The sequence below is a fragment of the Pan troglodytes genome, chromosome 10, assembly GCF_028858775.2.
Source record: "Pan troglodytes isolate AG18354 chromosome 10, NHGRI_mPanTro3-v2.0_pri, whole genome shotgun sequence".
Taxonomy (NCBI): domain Eukaryota; kingdom Metazoa; phylum Chordata; class Mammalia; order Primates; family Hominidae; genus Pan; species Pan troglodytes.
Window position 1 is genome coordinate 68,741,051 of NC_072408.2, and position 18,791 is coordinate 68,759,841.

The 18,791-nt window shown below is 37.9% G+C and overlaps 1 protein-coding gene and 1 pseudogene across 12 annotated transcripts in view; one reads left to right on the plus strand and one right to left on the minus strand.

Annotated features, from left to right (window-relative positions):
- ITPR2 (inositol 1,4,5-trisphosphate receptor type 2) overlaps positions 1–18,791 on the plus strand; it is a 499,386-nt gene that overhangs the window by 32,275 nt on the left and 448,320 nt on the right. For all 12 annotated transcript variants that reach the window (XR_010148345.1, XM_063786880.1, XM_016923764.4 and 9 more), the window contains exon 2: positions 11,080–11,150. Coding sequence is in view for 11 of the 12 variants with exons in the window: in XM_063786880.1 (XP_063642950.1) it covers positions 11,080–11,150 (71 nt within the window). In the remaining variant the exon portion in view is untranslated. The remainder of the gene's footprint in view (positions 1–11,079; positions 11,151–18,791) is intronic.
- LOC129136572 (enoyl-CoA hydratase domain-containing protein 2, mitochondrial-like) lies at positions 90–6,508 on the minus strand (annotated as a pseudogene).

Sequence of the window (18,791 nt, forward strand, 5' to 3'; positions counted from 1 at the left end):
AAATGATGAGGGCAGTCCTGATGCAAATTTTCCTTCTGGATCCTGTTGTTTCAAGGTGTGTATCTCCCATGCTGAAGGTTAAATGGGGATCATTTACCAACAAATTTTGGGGGTTGGTTCTCTCTGCCATGTTTCCAGCCAGTCCCAGGTTGGAATGTTCTGGGCATAAAATATCCCTTCAGTGGCCATCCCTGATGCAATGTCCACGTCCATGCCTTGGTCAGTGGCTACTTTGCCCAGCTGCATGGCAATGGGGACCTGGGGCAGGACCTCCTGGGCCAGTGCTTGTGCCCAGTGGTAGGCGACATCACCCTCCTTGTTTTAGGCCACAGCATGATTCACCAGCCCCAGTGCCCACTCAGTCGTCGGCCTGTGAAGATGAGCTCCTTCACCAGGGCCACCCCCAGGCAGTGTGGCAGCCTCTGAGTACCTCCTGTCCCTGGGAGGAGCCCTCGAGTGGTCTCTCAATCAGTTCCATGACTTTCGAGGAAGCTGCCACTTGGAGGTCGCAGGCCAGGGCAAGCTCCAGGCCTCCACCCAAGGCGAACCCATCCATAGCCACAATGGCTATGGATGCTAACTATATATGCATGGTAACCTTCTCATCCAGCCCTTTATATATCTTAACCTTCTTTTGTATCTTCTCTATCCTTGTTGTCCTCTGCTTCATTCCAAGAAATTATTAAAACCTTTCTTCTAAGATATTAATTAGCTGTGTCTGATTTACTGTCTTCAGTCCACTTACTTATTCAATAATTATTTTTCATTCCTAGGAATTCTTTACTAAATCTATCTGGCCATATTTTTTAAAATGATAGGGACTTGCTATGTTGCCCAGGCTCAACTCAGACTCCTGGGCTCAAGCAATCCCCCTGCCTCAGCCTCCCAAGTAGCTGGGACTACAGGGGTGTACCACCATGCCAAGCTATCTGACCATTTTCGATGTGTTCTTCCTCCTTGCCCTGTTTATAAAATTTATCTTCCATTTCTTTAAACATTTCATAATAGTTATTTTATATTTTTTAGTTGATAATTACAGTATTTGTTGTTGTTTTTGGTGACTTATGCATAGTAACTTGTTTCCTTGTGATATTAGTAATTTTTAAAATATTTGAGTTCATATTTCTTTGAATTTAATCTGTAGTATATCAAATATAAAACTGTTTTTTGGTCTTTTTTTTTGAATGGAAAGTTTTTTCTTGATCACAACTGTAAATTCTGGACAAAATATAAAAAACAGCTATGTGTAGGCACTGGAGAGTGACCAAAAGCAGACAGAAACCTGGGGTGGGGGAGGTGTCTGTACTTGGAAGAAGAGAGTGAGACTAGGTGGGTTTCTGATTTGTATGGCCTTTTTTCCTGAGAGCACCTGCAAATTGGTGTCAACCAGGTGGTGAAAACTCAGATAGGAATGACAGTGTGATGGTGGTAAAGATCTGGACCTGAACTTGTCTAGTGAGTCACTTTTACTAGCACCAATGATTTTCTGGCTCTTTGCAGGTGATTGAGAACTGGTAGTAGTTAAGGTCAGCTCAGCCACCACTAAATAATTGATCTCAACTGGTAGAGATGCCTGTTTATATTCTGAGAAAAGTCCTTTGCAGATGCTTTGACTTTCATGAGAACTGTAATGGACAAGCTCAGACAAAATGCTTCACAAACTGACTTGCAATAACACTGGGTTCAAAGAGGTTGAGGAGGCAGGGTCAAGAGGATCAAGAAAAGGAAGTTATTTTAGATGGAGAAAGAGAAGCCCAGAAGAAAAAGTCACGATGATTTTTCTTTGGCTGGATTAGGACTGTAAGCTTTCAAAATATACGGGCAAATCCTCTCTGAAATCATTGTCAGATAGATGTGTTTCTCTTTGAAAGGCTATGTGTAACTCTTTTAGTTGTTTTTCCCCTTAGTTTCACCAGTACTGATACTCTGAAGATAATCGCTTCACAAGATGATGGCTTCTTGCAGTGCTTTATGAAAAGATTAATATGTTGGAAACAGCATTCTCCTTGTAGTCATGTGATACCCATATTTTAAAAAGGTAGTTAATAGTTAAATTAAATCATTTGGTCAGGGTGATAGCATTCATCAAAACATTTTAAATATATGGATTCATCCAGTATTTTTAGTAGTACTTCAAAGTTTAGTGTTTATACTGTAATTTATGTGTGGGTATAGGTTAATTATGTCTTTCATGGAAAAATAAGTGGGAATATTTTGAATACCTAAGAGCAAGCACAATTCTAACTCTGAGTGAAACCAGTTTTAGAAATACTGGCAGCAACAAACCTATGCTTGATTGAAAACTTATATATGGAATTAAACATACTTTTAATATTTAAACCAAAATATATGTTTGTCAACATTATTGAAATTAGACATGTCTAAAAATAGGAGATAATGCTAAATTTATTTGTTTAAATTTAAAAATCAATAAAACCACACATTTCAAATGGCAAACAAAGGTGCACTTAACTCCTCTTGTCATCATAGACAGGCAAAATATGAGTGTAGCCATGAGTGAATGTGGCATGTTGCATCTGTTTTGCATTTATAAGTTAGAAAACATTTTGGCAGAAAGTTTTGCAATGAAATTACTTCCTTCTTTGAATGATTTGAATTATTTATGGCCTTGTACAGGAGTGGCCATAGCACCTGTCAGATATAAGGTGGAAAACTGGACATTTGTAGAAACTTCTATTTCTGTTTAAGTTATTCTGGATTATGAGAAAAATTAATTACCATACAAACATGAATTAACATCCTTGGGATCGACTTCTTATTTGGGCAACTTGAGTGTTGGCTAAGTTAAAAAATGTGCATATTACTAAATAGCAAGATATTACATTTTAAAAATAATGTGTTCTAAGACTACGGTGAATGAATGGAACAAAACCACTTAGTGCTGGTATTTAGCTTGTAATGATAAAATAATTTGTAAGCTTCAAAAAAATAGATGCTAAACACTTAAACTTTCAAACTACAGTGTATAAATTATGATACATGTCAGAGGGCGCTAGTGAAGGATGACAAGCCAACTCTAGTCACAAAACAGGAGCAGAGAAACAAGAAACCACAGAAATACGAGGAACGTGTGGGAACACAGCTGCCCCATTTAAAAAATGCGGCACAGTGAAGTTCAGTAACTAGCATAAACACAGCTGGTCAAGGATGAGAAGTCAGGTCTTTTTCTTCTCTTCTACTGCTGCTTCTAAATGCAGGTGAAAGAGGGAGTTGAATGACATGCCAGGGTTGTGGGGGCCTGTGATAGATTGATGGGGTGGAGGGACAGTTTAGGTGAGAAGCCAGAAGATTGCAGCTGAGGGAGAAATTCATGTAGTCAAGCAGAGTGAAAATCCCAGCGTTGGGGGATCAAGTTATTTGTGATAAAGTTCTGAAAGTTCTTTTAAAGACAATTCTGCTGGGCGCAGTGGCTCACGCCTGTAATCCCAACACTTTGGGAGGCCGAGGTGGGCGGATCACCAGAGGTCAGGCGTTTGAGACCAGCCTGACCAACGAGATGAAACCCCATCTCTACTAAAAATACAAAAATTAGCCAGGTGTGGTAGCGTGCACCTGTAATCCCAGCTACTCGGGAGGCTGAGACAGGAGAGTCATGTGAATCTGGGAGGCAGGGGTTGCAGTGAGCCAAGATTGCACCATTGCACTCCAGCCTGGGCAACAAGAACAAAACTCCATCTCAAAAAAAAAAAAAAAAAAGACAATTCCATGATGCTTATGAACCTATCCACCATCTTAACCCCCTCTCTAGTAAAAGCTTTTAGTAATGTCAATTGTGGATGCCCCACCTTCTCTCTTTCCCCAAATTCATTTTATTTAAATGCATTTCAGAGCCATTTTGTTAGAAATGAACTATATCACTTAGTGGTAAATGAATCAGATATATGTGGTAAACTACATCAGGAAAATAATATGCTGATTTTATAATACATTCCAGATGGAAATAGCATTTATGGCTTCATCAGAGAAAAGATACAACTAATATTTTATCAGTTACGTGGCATTTTCTTTGTAGTTGTTGGAATAATGAGGGACTGGAGACAAAGGAATTATTTGCTTTCTTTTAGAAATCTATTTAAAAATCTGATAGCCACATATTTTATACATTAATTTTTTATACCCCATGTGTATTCCTAAAATATATGCTGTTGAGTGTAGCCTATATATGCATCTATATAATGGAATTATATAACATTTGTTGTTTTTGGATTCGCTTTTTTTAAAGCTCAACTTTATGTTTTTGAGATTTTTAGTGTTGTTGCATGCGGTACAATTTATTCATTTTTTTGATAGTTTTCTATTGTATGAAATTATTCATTTAGTCATACCTTTTGATTTTTTTTTGAGACAGAGTCTCGTTCTGTCACCCGGACTAGAGGGCAGTGGCGTGATCTCAGCTCACTGCAACCTCCACCTCCTTGGTTCAAGCAATTCCCCTGCCTCAGCCTCCCGAGTAGCTGGGATTACAGGTGCGTGCCACCATGCCCAGCTGATTTTTTTTGTATTTTTAGTAGAGACGGGGGGTTTTCACCATGTTGGCCAGACTGGTCTCGAACTCCTGACCTCAGGCAATCCACCCGCCTCAGCCTCCCAAAGTGCTGGGATTACAGGTGTGAGCTACCACGCCTGGCCTAGTCATAACTTCTTTATCCATGTTACTGTTGATGAAAATTTTGTTTTTTTTCAGTTGTTGCTATCATAAACAGTTTTGCCGCGAACACTGTTGTTCGTACATGTCTTCAGATGCAAGTTTGTAAGATTTCTGTAGAGCATGTATGTGTCTAGAAATAGAAATGGTGAATGGAAGGGCATGCCCGTGTTCAACTTTTAAATGTCACATTTTTTCCAAATTGCTTGTTCTAATTTCTACTCTCTATAGCAGTGAATGAAAATTTGCATTCATTCAAAATCTTACTAACATTTCAATTTTTTTCTTACCTTACTTTTTACCAATTTGTTGGATATGTAGTAAGATTTTCATTTGACTTAAATTTTTTTCTGATTACAAATGAAGTTGAACATTTTATCGGACTTCTAAAAGATATTAGCGTTTCCTCAGGCTTATTCCTGGGTTATTTTGCATTTTTCTGTTTGGTTGTCTTTTTCTTATTGATTCATAGACATTCCTTATAAATTTCTGATACTAAGCCTTTGTAGCAAATATATTCTAGTTTGTAACTTGTGTGTTAAGGGATGCCGTTAGTATTTATGGCTTCTTTGTATGAATGAGAAAAAAGGCCTCTGTTGGCTGCACAGGCTGTTCTCTTGTGCTAACATACCATTATTTCTGGGCAGGTGCAGCTTGTGCCACTGTATATGGCTTCAACAGTGGAACATAGACCACATTTCAGAACTGATTTTGTGTGTTGCCCCCCCCCTTTTTTTTGTTTTTGGAAACAGAGTCTCGCTCTGTTGCGCAAGCTGGGGTGCAGTGGCGTGATCTGGGCTCACTGCAACCTCTGCCTCCTGGGTTTAAGCGATTCTCCCACCTCAGTCTCCAGAGTAGCTGGGATTACAGGTCGTGCCACCACACCCTGCTAATTTTTGTATTTTTTTGTAGCGATAGGGTTTCGCTATATTGACCATGCTGGTCTTGAACTCCTGACCTCGGATGATCTGCCCACCTCAGCCTCCCAAAGTGCTGAGATTGCAGACCTGAACCACCATGCCTGGATGCTACCACCCTTTTTATAATATGCTTCTACAAATGCACAAGCATAGCAATGGCCTTGTGACTCTTCTGTCTCTTTATATTGTCCTTGGGTGGATGGAAGTCTTACTTTTAATGTAGACAAACTTATCGGTCTTTTACGTTTTGTCCTTTATATTGTCTATATTGTCCTTAGGTGGATGGAAGTCTTACTTTTAATGTAGACAAACTTATCGGTCTTTTATGTTTTGTCCTTTTTGTTTAGTCTGGCTTAAATAATTTTTTCTACTCTCCTATTCATAAATATCATCATCCGTGTATTCTACACGTTTTATAGTTTTACTTATCACATTTGAGGCTTTAATTCATGTGGTATTAACTTCTTATGTGAAGAAGGGATTATGTCATTTTTCCCCAAATAGACAACTAATTATCCTAACATCATTTAATAGTTCATCCTTTCCTTACCTTAATGTGTTTTGGTGTTGAGTTTCTAGATATGGCACAAATCAGGAAGGCATTATGCAAATTAATGATGTTTATAAAATACTTCAGTATACAATTGTGCTTTCTAATTTTAGATACTATAAAAATGGAATTATAGAATTATGAGATGCTAAAGCTGGAATAGACATCGACAAAAGTCAGTTAGCATTTCAGTAAAAAATATTGGAGTGTCTACTACATCTCCATTATTTTACCATGCATGTATACTTGGAAAGCAGAGTATGTGGATATGTAAGAGAATACAAGTTCAGCCTGGTAGAACAGAAGGAGGGAGCCAAGTCTTTGGTCTTGTAGATCTGGGTCCAAATCTTGGCTTTGCTCTTGAGCTGTCATCTCCACCATATCATTTGATCTCTCTAATCTGCAAGAGAAAAATATTTTGCAAAATTGTTTGGAAATTAGTAATTATGTTTATAAACATATAGAGCAGTACGTGGCATGCAATCAGTGATTGATAGATTATAGTTGTTATTTGGTTGGGAAGATAAGACTAATGTGTATGTCATACTTATATCTTGTAAACTGGAAGATACTTAAAATTGCTCTGGGAATTCACAGAAGAATATCTCATCACGGGGAATATAGCTTCAGTGAAGAAATGAAACTTGAAGATGTGTTCAAAGGATGGATTTCAGTTAATTTCTGTAGATCGAAGCCAGGTTGGATGGATGGATTTCATTTATATTTCTGGACATGGACAGCAATAAAGTGTCTTAAACAATAAAAACGTAGAAAATAGATAAGAAAACGATGCATTTTATCTTGACTGTTGGCATTTGTGAAAATAATTAATAGTATACTTTATTTTTGACAAAGTATCAGTGGACTTGAATTTAATGCATAAACGTAACTTTTTCATGTAGATATTACACTTCTCACAGAATTTTTAAGACTCTTGTTATGTCCAGTTAAAATTCCATTCACATTTACAAAATTCATACTTATGTATAAAATCAAAGTAGCTATTAAATTTTCCTTATACTTTCGAAGATCTAATTGTTGAGTGATTTTTTTCTTGTAAGTAAATTTGAACAAATAATTTACAGTTATGACCTTATGAAGAGAAGATAGGTAGGAAAAACAACAGGTTTTATGTTAGATGAGTTTTAGTAAAAAAATTGAGAATTTTAGGCTATTGCTATAATTGCCTGTTTGGCTTACTCACTAGTTAGTTCTAAGAAAAATAAATGTAGCCCATTAAGATGTGCACTGGTGGATTGGATTGAAAGGTGCTACCTGAGATATTGTTTTTTAGAGCAGGCTCTCTTGGCCTTTTTCAGGATATGATATTTTTGATAATTTTCTGGGACATACCTACATAGGGAATATTTCCAAATCTCTCTTCCGTCTCCTATTAGTCGACTGTTTATTGCTTCTAGTTATTTCATTGTTTATGTTAACTACCAAAAATAGCATCACTGATTTTAAATGTCACTTTAATCATTCATCAATTAATTATTTAGCACCATCTATATTTTAAGCATAATGCTTAAAGATGGCCCTATAATGGTGAGTAAGACAGAAATGGACTGACTCTCTTGGAGCTTATAATGATGTTGCATATATATATACATGAAATTATAAAATTATACTGGGCTGTGATACAGTCTATTGGTAGGGGATAGCCTAGAGTATTGTGGGAGTGCAGAGCAGATCCTCCTACTCAATTTAAAGAGGGTTAGAAAGCTTTTTAAAACACACAGTCCTTGTCCCCAGAAAGTTTTATTCTAATAGGTCTGGACAAAGGAAAGTTTTTTTTGGTTATCCTTATTATTTTTAACTCCCCAAATGATTCAGCCAAATTTGGGGAACACTGATCATGAGTGGTTAAAATGGGCAAAATCATGACATGGTCTAAATGAGTTAACTAGGGATGGAATAGATCAATGTTTTTCAGATGATTTTCTTCTCATAGACCAAAGGTCAATCTTTATATTTATCCCTATTTGGTTGTAAATTCTGGTCCTTAGCTTATAAAAGTTAACTGCCCTACTGGTGGGTGGGAGAACCTGGCTTATCAGTGGTACACATGAAAAGGATCTGGAATTATTGTTTACTATAAACCCAATGAAAGTCAGAGGGGAACCTTAACTGCCACAGGAGCTACTAAAATTGTAGGATGCATTTCTGTAAGTTTAGTATCAGAAAGAAGGAGGTAATAGTCCTCCGTACTCTGCCCTCGTTGGGGCACATCTAGACTCATGTGGATAGTCTCTAGGATCACAGGTGAGAGGATGCTGGCACTTGGGGTGTATAAAGGATGTTGAACTCCTGGTAAATATCCACATGGAGAAGCACTGGAGAGAAATCAGCTTGCCCATCTCAGAAAAAGAAAACTTAGTCTATATAGTCCCAGAAGAAAGAACTGGGAACAAAGAGGGAGAGTTAGTTGGGAAGCCAACATCATTTATTCACTGACTCATTTATTTATTTAACAAATATTTATTTAGTATCTATTGCACCTCATTCTAGTAGATGCCAAGGATATAATGGTAAACAAGATGGATTCAATCTCTGACTTCATGGAGCTTAAAATTTATTGGAAGACTCAAGACAATTAGGCAAGTAGATAGAAGAAAATGTAGTAAGTACTATTTCACCTCCATATAAAACACATTTCTAATATTAGGGCTGTCAGAATGATGGTAAATGGTAAATGCATTGGCCTTGGAAGTATTCAAGAAGAGGTTGTTGGGGATATTGTAGAAGTTGTTCCAGGATTTTGGCATTAAAAGTCAAACAGGATTCCAATTACCATTAAAATCCTGTTTGACTTTTAATGCCAGTGATCATATATGTCTTGTAACAGATTCAGACTCCTTGCTTCTTCTTGTCCTTTCCTTCCTTCCATTCTCTTCAAATTCAGTTCCAACTCTTTAAGTCTTCAGGATGAAATGACTTCCTTAGTGATTTTCACAGATGTTTTTGTGTAAGGAATAGGACAAATTTTTAGAACTGAAGTCACTCTTAATTATTATGTTTTTATCTGGGCTATCAGATAATTGAGGATAGACATTAGTGTTCACATAAATACACTGTCATCTGATTTATAGCTTCAGTTCTCATTCCTCTTGATGGCTGGTCCACACAGGCGGGGACTCAGTGACATTCATAAAAGTCTGTATTTTTGTGGGAATGCACAGGTACAAGGAATGAATAGAACGTCAGTGTCATTTGTAATTTTTACATTATGTAATTTTTATGTGCTCTAAATAAGACTATGATTTTTTGACCATTGTATTTGAATTCTTAACATGTCTTAACCAATTAGAAAAGCTGACCTTGCCCTCACAGCACTTTTATTTACATCTTACGTTGTAATATTATCAGAACTATTGGAGCCTTTCAGATTCAACGTTACAGGCTGAAGTTGGACATTGTGGAAGTTTGGGTTTGCTTTCTCTTGACCCAATGTGACTTCCTGTTTCTAATAAATCAGTTTCTAGAGACTCTTAAAAGGAATTTCTTGCATGCCTGGCAGCTCTTGTAAAACCACATTTTAGTAAACCAGTGTGAATGAAGGATATATTAAAAAAATCAAGGAACTGTATTTCTTGACCAAATCAGCATTTTGTTTTGTGGAAATTGGATTCCACAGAAAAATCTGTTGATTTAGGAAGTGTCTGCTTCCAGTAACTACATAAACTAGGAACCAAAAGTTTCATTTTGATTAAGTCAGTCATCCTAGTTCAACTCCTGTGCTGGAGTTGATGCATGCTAGTGAGTCTGGTTAATACTTCTTCTTCTTCTTCTTTTTTTTTAAACCACAAGGTTGCAATTTGGGCATCTCCCTTTAAATGAATTCATATACGTGTAATTAATTAACATGCATTCTCACAATATTCTGGAAAAAAACCTGAGTATTCACACCACATAACCAATGGAGAAATGAATGTTAGCGAGTCTGGTATTAAGAGATCTTTCTCTTTGAACAAGGGATTCATGTCTCCTGGCTCTCAGTTCAGAGATTCAGCTTCTCTGTCTTGAAATTGTCCTACAAATTGTCTTCTCATAAATATTTTAATAGAGATTAAACATGTTGTTGTAGCTACAAAGGCAGTTTATTCATTTGACTTATATTTGTTGAGCACTTGTAGTGTGTCAGGCACTCTTCTAGAAGCAGAGAATATGTGAAGACACAAGATTCTTGATTTTATTTGTCCATTAAATGGAAACTGCCAGAAGTTGTACTAGGTACTTTAAAAATACTAAGTCATTTAATCTTTCTAACAATACTGTGAGGTAGATATTTTTATCCTTATTGTTTAGGTATAAAGAAGGAGGCCTGAAGTCACCTAGCTAGGAAGTGGCCAAGCCAGAGATTGAATGCAGGCCAGGAAGGCATAACCACCTACTCTATGGGCACTCCAGAAGCCTGATCTCATAAGCTTACACATTCCCTGTAAAACATACATACACACAGGGAAAAAAAAAAGACAGGAAAATAAAAACTATGGGTAATCTGACCACTCTTAATATTTTGCTGTGTTCCATTCCTTATATATGTATGTGTAGATGTGTGTGTGTGTGTGTGTGTGTGTGTGTAAGCATATATGTATCTTATTGATTGGTTACCACTACATTCACTACATACTGTAAACATTTTGCAGGCCAGTGCATTTTGTTTAATGTAGTTTTAAACAGTTCTGCAGTGTTCCATGTCATGAGTTATCTAGCTAGTTTCCTACCTCTTAACAATGTTTCCAATGTTTCAATTTCATAAACCAGGCTTTAATTAACATCTCTACAACCAAATCTTTTTACAGACCCATGATTGTTAAAAAGTTACTTAGTGAAGAAAGGTATTAAACCTTTTGGTAAATATTTATGCAATATCCATGTGCAGTCTGTGGTTTATGAATATGACAAGGATGTTAACAATGTAAACATGCTTTTCCTTCTAGGTTAGTGGATGACAGATGTGTGGTGCACCCAGAGGCCGGGGACCTTGCCAACCCTCCCAAGAAGTTCAGAGGTAAGAAATACATATATTTTTTTAATTGTGTGAGCTAAGAGGGAGGATTATTTTTATGTCTCAAAGTAAGTAATGTTAAAACTTTATTCAATGTGAAACTTTCAGATATAAATATGTTCACTGAAAATTCTTTCAACAATTTTTCCATTGTTTTTCTTTTACATATTGAGGGATTTACAATGAAAGAATAGTTTTAATTTTTGTTTTGCCAGACAATGGTCTATCTGTTAAAAGGAAATCTTGGTAATTAACTGTGAAAGGCTACTTGTCAAGCCAGTAAATGCAGCTGAACAGTATTTATTTATATACTTCTCTGACAGTTATAAATGTTATAGTGTTGCATTGTTAGATTTTTAATTTATCTTTGTAAACTCTCCAGGAGTGTGGCAATGATGTGTTAGCTTACTTTTTAAAATAGCAATTTGATGGTGTGTAATAACTGACAATTGTCTTAGAACTCCTAAGTATAATTTTTGAAATAGCTTGATAATTTCCTCAAATGAGAAATTGATCCTAGTAAGAGATTGATTATAACTCAACTCTTACAAAAGAAGGATTAATGGAATCTATAGAGAATCACAGAAAGCTAAAACTAGTCATTAAAAGCTTGCCCAAATCAATTTCATAATTGGTACATAATTATAATAATAAAAATAATTTTAAAATGGCATTTATTTTGAACAATGTATAACCATTCATTCTCATAATGGTGAAAAACGGCCTTAATAAAGGATTAAAAGCTGGAGAGAGACGGAGGGATTCTCAGAGCCACCAGCCCAAGTGAAGATTGCTGCTTACTGCAATGGAAAAGGGAGACAGTTAGCATTGGGTTAATATTTACCATGTTTTACTCTCTGGGATAGGCATTTTATTTACAATATCTCTTATGGGAATGTTTTATTTATTTCATTTTCTCTAGACTGAGATCCTTGCAGAGAAACTGACATGCACAAAAAAATGTCCTTTGAATTAAATTGGTCACTTTATAAGAGATCCAGATTTCTCCCCAAGTAGAGAAATTTGCACAGAATGTGGAAGACAAACTACCCATTGGAAACACATGCAAAATCACTCAGTAGGGATACTCTCCTAACCCCGGGCAAGTGAGGTCTTCTTGCAGTAAATAGTTTCCACTGAGGATGGACTTAGAATGAAGCTACCTCGAGGGGACACGTAGGCTACTAGTATTCAGGAACAACCTGCCAGAGACAATGCAGGAAGTGTGTGTGAAATGACCCAAAAGATAAGAGGGTAGAGAAACCCTAATGGAAGGACAGATAGTGTGAATAAAGGTAGATTCCGAAAAGAATGAGCTAGCACATTGTGTAAAGATGAGGAGAGAATTAGGGCTCTGGAGAAGAGATCTGAGGAAACCACCCAGAATGTAGCACAGAGAGATACAAAGAAGAAGAATTTGGATGAGTCATGAAAAGCTTGGAGGACAGGCTGAGAAGGTCCCGCAGTGTCTAACTGAATTCTAGAAGGAAAGGCTAGGGAGACTGGGATAGAGGCCATATGTGGAGGAATGTGGGTGAGAACTTGCTAAACTGAGGAAAAACACTCTTCCCCAGGTGGAAGAGGCACACTGAGTTCAGAGTAGTGATGGTAAATAACAACCACATCCACCGCTAGACACTCTTTGGTGAACTATAGGGTATTAAAGACAAAGAGAAAAATTCTAAAAGCAGACTGGGACAACAAATCTGTATTTGTAGCAGGAAAAAGCATGAGGTTCAGGTGTTGACTGTACTGCTTGCTGCCTGTGTCATCTTAAGTAGGTCACCTACCTGCTTTGAGCCTCAGAGGACATCTGTCATTGGCTAATGGGAGTAGAAGTGGCTAATAACAAGAACAATGACTACCACACGAGGTTTTGTGAGCCCTGAAATATTTCCAGAGAATAAATGTAAAAGCGTTTTAAGTCATTAAACAAATGGGCCGGGCATGGTGGCTCACGCCTGTAATCCCAGCACTTTGGGAGGCCAAGGTGGGTGGATCACCTGAGGTCGGGAGTTCGAGACCAGTCTGACCAACACAGAGAAACCCTGTCTCTACTAAAAATGCAAAATTAGCCGGGCATGGTGGCTCATGCCTGTAATCCCAGCCACTCAGGAGGCTGAGGCAGGAGAATCACCTGAATGGGAGGCAGAGGTTGCAGTGAGCCGAGATCGCACCATTGCACTCCAACCTGGGCAACAAAAGCGAAACTTCATCTCAAAAAAAAAAAAAAAAAAAAAAGGATAGTCACCTTATGATAGAAAGGCATAATGCATTTCTATTAAACATATTTGACTCAACCCTTACATCATTGCCTCTTCAAGAGCAGGATTTTATTTTCTTCTTTTGTGTTTTCCAGGCATAGTGCTCTGCCCATAGTCTCATAGTCTGTATCCCCCAAAATAGCCATTAGGTGCTTTTTGATGAGACACTCAAACTTTTTCTGGGATCATGTAATAAAACTTGGTTTCCAGGGGTGCCCACATTTCACAGGCATGAGCCTGGGCAGCCTTACTCCTCTGTTGGTCAGGAAGAATTAATCTTTCAAAGATAAACATTTACGCTTCATGGGTGCCTTTCCTCTTTCCCTCTTTCAATCCACAGTGAAGTAAATTGTTTTAAATTTGCAAAGATTATTTTAGAGTATCTAAGGGAACCTGGGGTAACAGCTCTGTACCCACTAGGTAATTATATGCTGATACTTGGTCTCATATTATTCACTGGGCACTGGTTCAGAGCATGAATCACTTTTTCAGACACTCCATCCTTCTGGTGAAAGGCTGGCTTTTTCTGTAATCCAGTCATTGAGGTCATTATCCTTGCTGGTTTACTCTCATTTTCTACCTCCAGTTTTAGACTAAATCATTTATCTTACTACAATCATCACTGGAAAAGGAGGGTTCTTTCCTATTGGGAACTCAGGGTTCTGTCTTATCTTAAAGCTCCAGCCTTTCTCCCATGATGCATTGTTTATGCAGCTGGAGTCCCAGAGAATTCCCTGAGCTGGGCTTGCCTCTGCCCTGGCCTTCTTAACAGCCAGGAGCAGACAGTGCCTGACCAAATGCCTCATCCTTTTGCATAGCTTGTCTTTACGGCTCTTGCCTTAGGCCATTCTCTGCATGAATATATTTCCCCCATTTTTTTGGCTTTAAAAGCCATTGCTGTTTCATAGATTTGCCTCCCAGAATCACCATCCCAGCATTTCCAGACTCCCCTGCCAAGTTTCCAGAGCACCCTCCCTTATTGTTACTTTTTAGATAAGGTGAAGAAACAATAGCATATCAACAGTTCAGCTGCACCTCAGTTCCTCTTGCCTCAGCCAGACAAATGATATTCTCAAATTAATTTTAAAAGATTTTTGTTTTTCATACTCATGCTATGATTTGTTCAAGTGAATCATAACATTTTAGAGCGGGTAGGCAATTAAAAGTAAATCTAGTACAACTCCTCCAATGTTTTTGACTGTGGCAACCAAGTTCCACAGTGAAATGTTCTTTTGACTGTGTCGCATTACCTCACTTGTGAACAGAGGAAACTAAGTTTTACCAAATAAACAATTTCCAAAGGGTTATTTCAAACCTGACGGACAGCCATTTTTCGATAGAAACCATACAGTAGATTGATATTAACAGAAACATAGTAGCTTTTTCTTATGTGAATAAAATTTCTTTAATGATCAAATATTCTCCATTTTTAAAAGAGAAACTGTAAACATTGGAATAAATGTAGCTGTACTGAAGAGTTGTGAAAACGTACACAGAATTCTCTTCCACTCTGTTTCCCCTGTTATTTGCATCTCACTGGGGACATTAGTTTAAACTAAGAATTTACCATTTGTACATTACTACTGACTGCATTCCAGACTTCAGTCATATTTCACCAGCTTTTCCACTAAAGTCCTTTTCCTGTTCCTGAACCCATCCATGATCCTGAGTTGCATTTAGTCATTGTGTCTCCTTAGTTTGCTCTATTCTGTGACCCGGTCTTAGTCTTCCCTGGCTTTTCATGATCTTGATACTTTTGAAGAGTACTAGCTAGGTGTTTTATAGAATGTGCCTTGTATGTCTGTCTGATGCTTTTGTCATGGTTGGACTGGAGTTAAAATTTTGAGACTACCACAGACGTTATGTACTCATATAATACCTCATAATGAGGGTATTATGCCCTCATATAATACCAACAGAGTTCATCACGGGTCTTATTTTTTTATGTACAATTTAATTCTCTTCCCTTTAATAAAGGCAGTTATTTTAATTGATTTTATATTCTTTTGCTTTTTCCTGTTCCTTTCCACCCTTCTCCCCCTTCTCTAGAAAACTCTTCTTAGTATTATTTTTCTAAAAGTCTGCGTATTGATATATGTGCCATTTCTATTAGGAGAAGTCCACTTAAATCAACTTAAAGAGAGGTTTATGTCCTTCTTTTACCATCAGGGTGATAAAACACGGATGTAATGGAGAACCCAGGGACCATTTCCTGGAGGATGGAGGGAAGAGAAGACAGCCCCTTCTCTTGGTTGATTAGGTATTTCCCAGTGTTGGGCCATTTGGTCTTTAAGGTTCCAGTTCTGAGGTTCTCTGAACATTTGTCACTTGACTATTTCATAATGTACCATGCCTGCCATGGGGCCACTTCTGGCAAGCAACAATCAGTTGTTTTGAAGTAATAAGTCAGAATGCTTCAGGAATTGGAACTAATATAGAGAATTTCATTGCTGTGCAATGAACACTAAAGCAGGTAGTAATTAGGGACTTGGGGGAAAATGGAGAAAATCTCTTCTTTAACTCAGTTCCTTTTCTTCAAGTAATTCAGGGAAGTCCTTTTGAAAGCTGGGCCTAAACTTTTGCCCCTGCTCATGAAGGTTACACACTCATGTGTATAAACGAAAGTGTGTTCTTGCTAGGCAGTTTCTTTGACTTTTTATGGAGTCGAACATGTCAAGCTTGTCTAACAGTGATTCTGCACTCTCAGCCCATGATGAATACTTGCTCCACCCGCTTAACAATTGCTATATTGAATTTCTTCAGGTTTGGTGTTAGAATACTTTCAGTTGTTGTTGTTGAAGACTGAAACTATTTCAGATTTGAAATCAACTAAGATTTATTGAACATGTAATACATGCTACACTGTACTTGAGGCTTCCTGTGCATTATTATTTGGTCATCACATGAAGTAGAAATTATTGCTATCCTGATTTTGCAGTGGAGAAAGTAAGTATAAAGAAGTTATGCAACCATCTTAAAGTTGCTGAGCTCCTTAGTGTTAAGACTGGGACTTAAACCAAGTTCTATGACTCTAGAGCTGTTTGTTTTTAACCACTGTGCTATACTATCTATTGAATTAGTCCCACCTTTAAATTCTACCTGTTAGTCGTATAAAGCCACATTGATTGAATCTAATCCTTTTCCTACACAATAGCCCTTTAAGTATTTGTTTAGAATGACCATATTCCTGTGGATCTTTTCTTCTAGTCTTACTTTTTTTTTTTTTAGTTCTTTTAACTGTTGCCAGGTACAAATTCTTTAGGGATTTTTCTGTCTTCATTATACTACTTTGTTTGTTTTATGGTTAGGCTCCTGTTTGTCAATTTAATTCTGAGCTGTGTATAAAGAACTGAACATAGTGCATTTGAGTTTTGTCTAATGAGAACTCCTCTCATTTTTGGATGCCACACTTGCAACCTCTGTTAGTCAGCGTTCTCTAATAGGGACAGAACTAATACAATATAGTTCTGTATAATAGGATAATAGGATGTAAAGGAGAGTTTATGTTATATACATGAGTTTATTAAGAACTAATAGGATCTCTCTCTCTCTCTCTCTCTCTCTCTCTCCCTCTCTCTCTCTCTCTCTCTCTCTCTATATATATATATATACAGGGGAGTTTATTAAGTAGTATTAACTCACATGATCACAAGGTCCCACAATAGGCCATCTGAGTCCCAAAGCTGAAGAACTTTGAGGGCAGGAAGCATCCGGCACAGAAGAAAGATGTAGGCTGGGAGGCTAAGCCAGTCTAGCCTTTTCACATTTTTCTGCTGCTTTATATTCTGGCCGTGCTGGCAGCTGATTAGATGGTGCCCACCCAGATTAAGGGTAGGTCAGCCTTTCCCAGCCCACTGACTCAGATGTTAATCTCCTTTGGCAACACCCTCACAGACACATCCAGGATCAATACTTTGCAATCAAGTTGATCACTTTAATCCAATCAAGTTGACACTCAGTATTAACCATCACAAGTCCACCCCTTGTCAACTTGAACCCATAAACATCTCCTGAGCTCATACATAATCTTCAAATAAAGACAATAATAAGGTCATAATTATGCCTAACATGATACAACTGTCCTTCGTACAACCGGAAATGTACCAATCCCCAGCCCAAATACTATTACATAAAGTTAAGAATACTTAAATGCTGATATGAGGTCAATAAATCTTATGTCACATAATAAAGGAAAAAGAGAATAAAATGAAAATATTTTCTTAGTACAAGTTTATGCATATATGTACATGCTAAAATATGTTTTTAGCAAAAGGAGGAGGAAATAATCATGACACAGTCCTCGTTTTTGCAACTGATCATCTGGTCTTAGCTGGTACTAATGACTACCTTCTTCTACTACCCATTCTATATTCCTTCTGCCTTCAGCAAACACCTCAGCATGTCGTGATGTTTTCCCTGGTGGAGTAACCCAAACCTTCATTCCTGAAGGGTCTGGGCCATTTGTAGTCCTGCCGGGATTGGGCTGTTTTAGTTTCTCATTGACCTTAATCACAAGGCATGGTAATACTAAGAGATGCCCCAAGGATCTCCTGTATTTCATGCATACTCTTACTTACTTCCATTGTGGAGTCATAGACTGATTTCATCTTGATAGTCTAGGTCAGTCACCCCAGCCAACACTGTAACTCCCTTCTTAGCCTGTTGACTTAAAGGTAGGAGGAACCCAAAGTGTCCAGGTGGCAATCTTAACTTCCAGTTTAATGTAATTGTGCCTCCTGGTGGCAGCATTCCTTCCTCTGGAACTAAGACCTCTAGACCAGCAGAACATAATGTTCGAATGAACTGAAAGCAAAAATTTTGTTAGTGGATCACTAGGGGTGATGGTGAGTGGTGCCACTTCCATTTCCACCCCTTGATTCCTGGACCCGTGAATCCTGGCTATGGGAGGAACAGTGCCATATATTGGATGCTGATTCAGAACATACACAGCTTTCTGGATAACTTTGCCCCAACCCTGCAAAGTATCGTCACCTAGTTGGCATTGTAATTGTGACTTCAAAAGGCCATTCCACTGTTCTGTCAATCCAGCTGCTTCAGGATGATGGGGAACATGGTAAGTCCAGTAAATTCCATGAGCATGAGCCCACTGCTGCACTTCTTTAGCTATAAAGTGAGTGCCTTGGTCAGTGGTAATGTTGTGTGGAATACCATGATGGTAGATAAGGCCTTCTGTAAGTCCACAGATGGTAGTCTTGGCAGAAGCATTGCGTGCAGGATAGGCAAACCCATATCTGGAGTAAGTGTCTATTTCAGTGAGGACAAAAACCTCTGCCCTTTCTATGATGAAAGAGTTCCAGTATAATCAACCTGCCACCAGGGAGCTGGCCGATCACCCCGAGGAATGGTGCCATATCGAGGG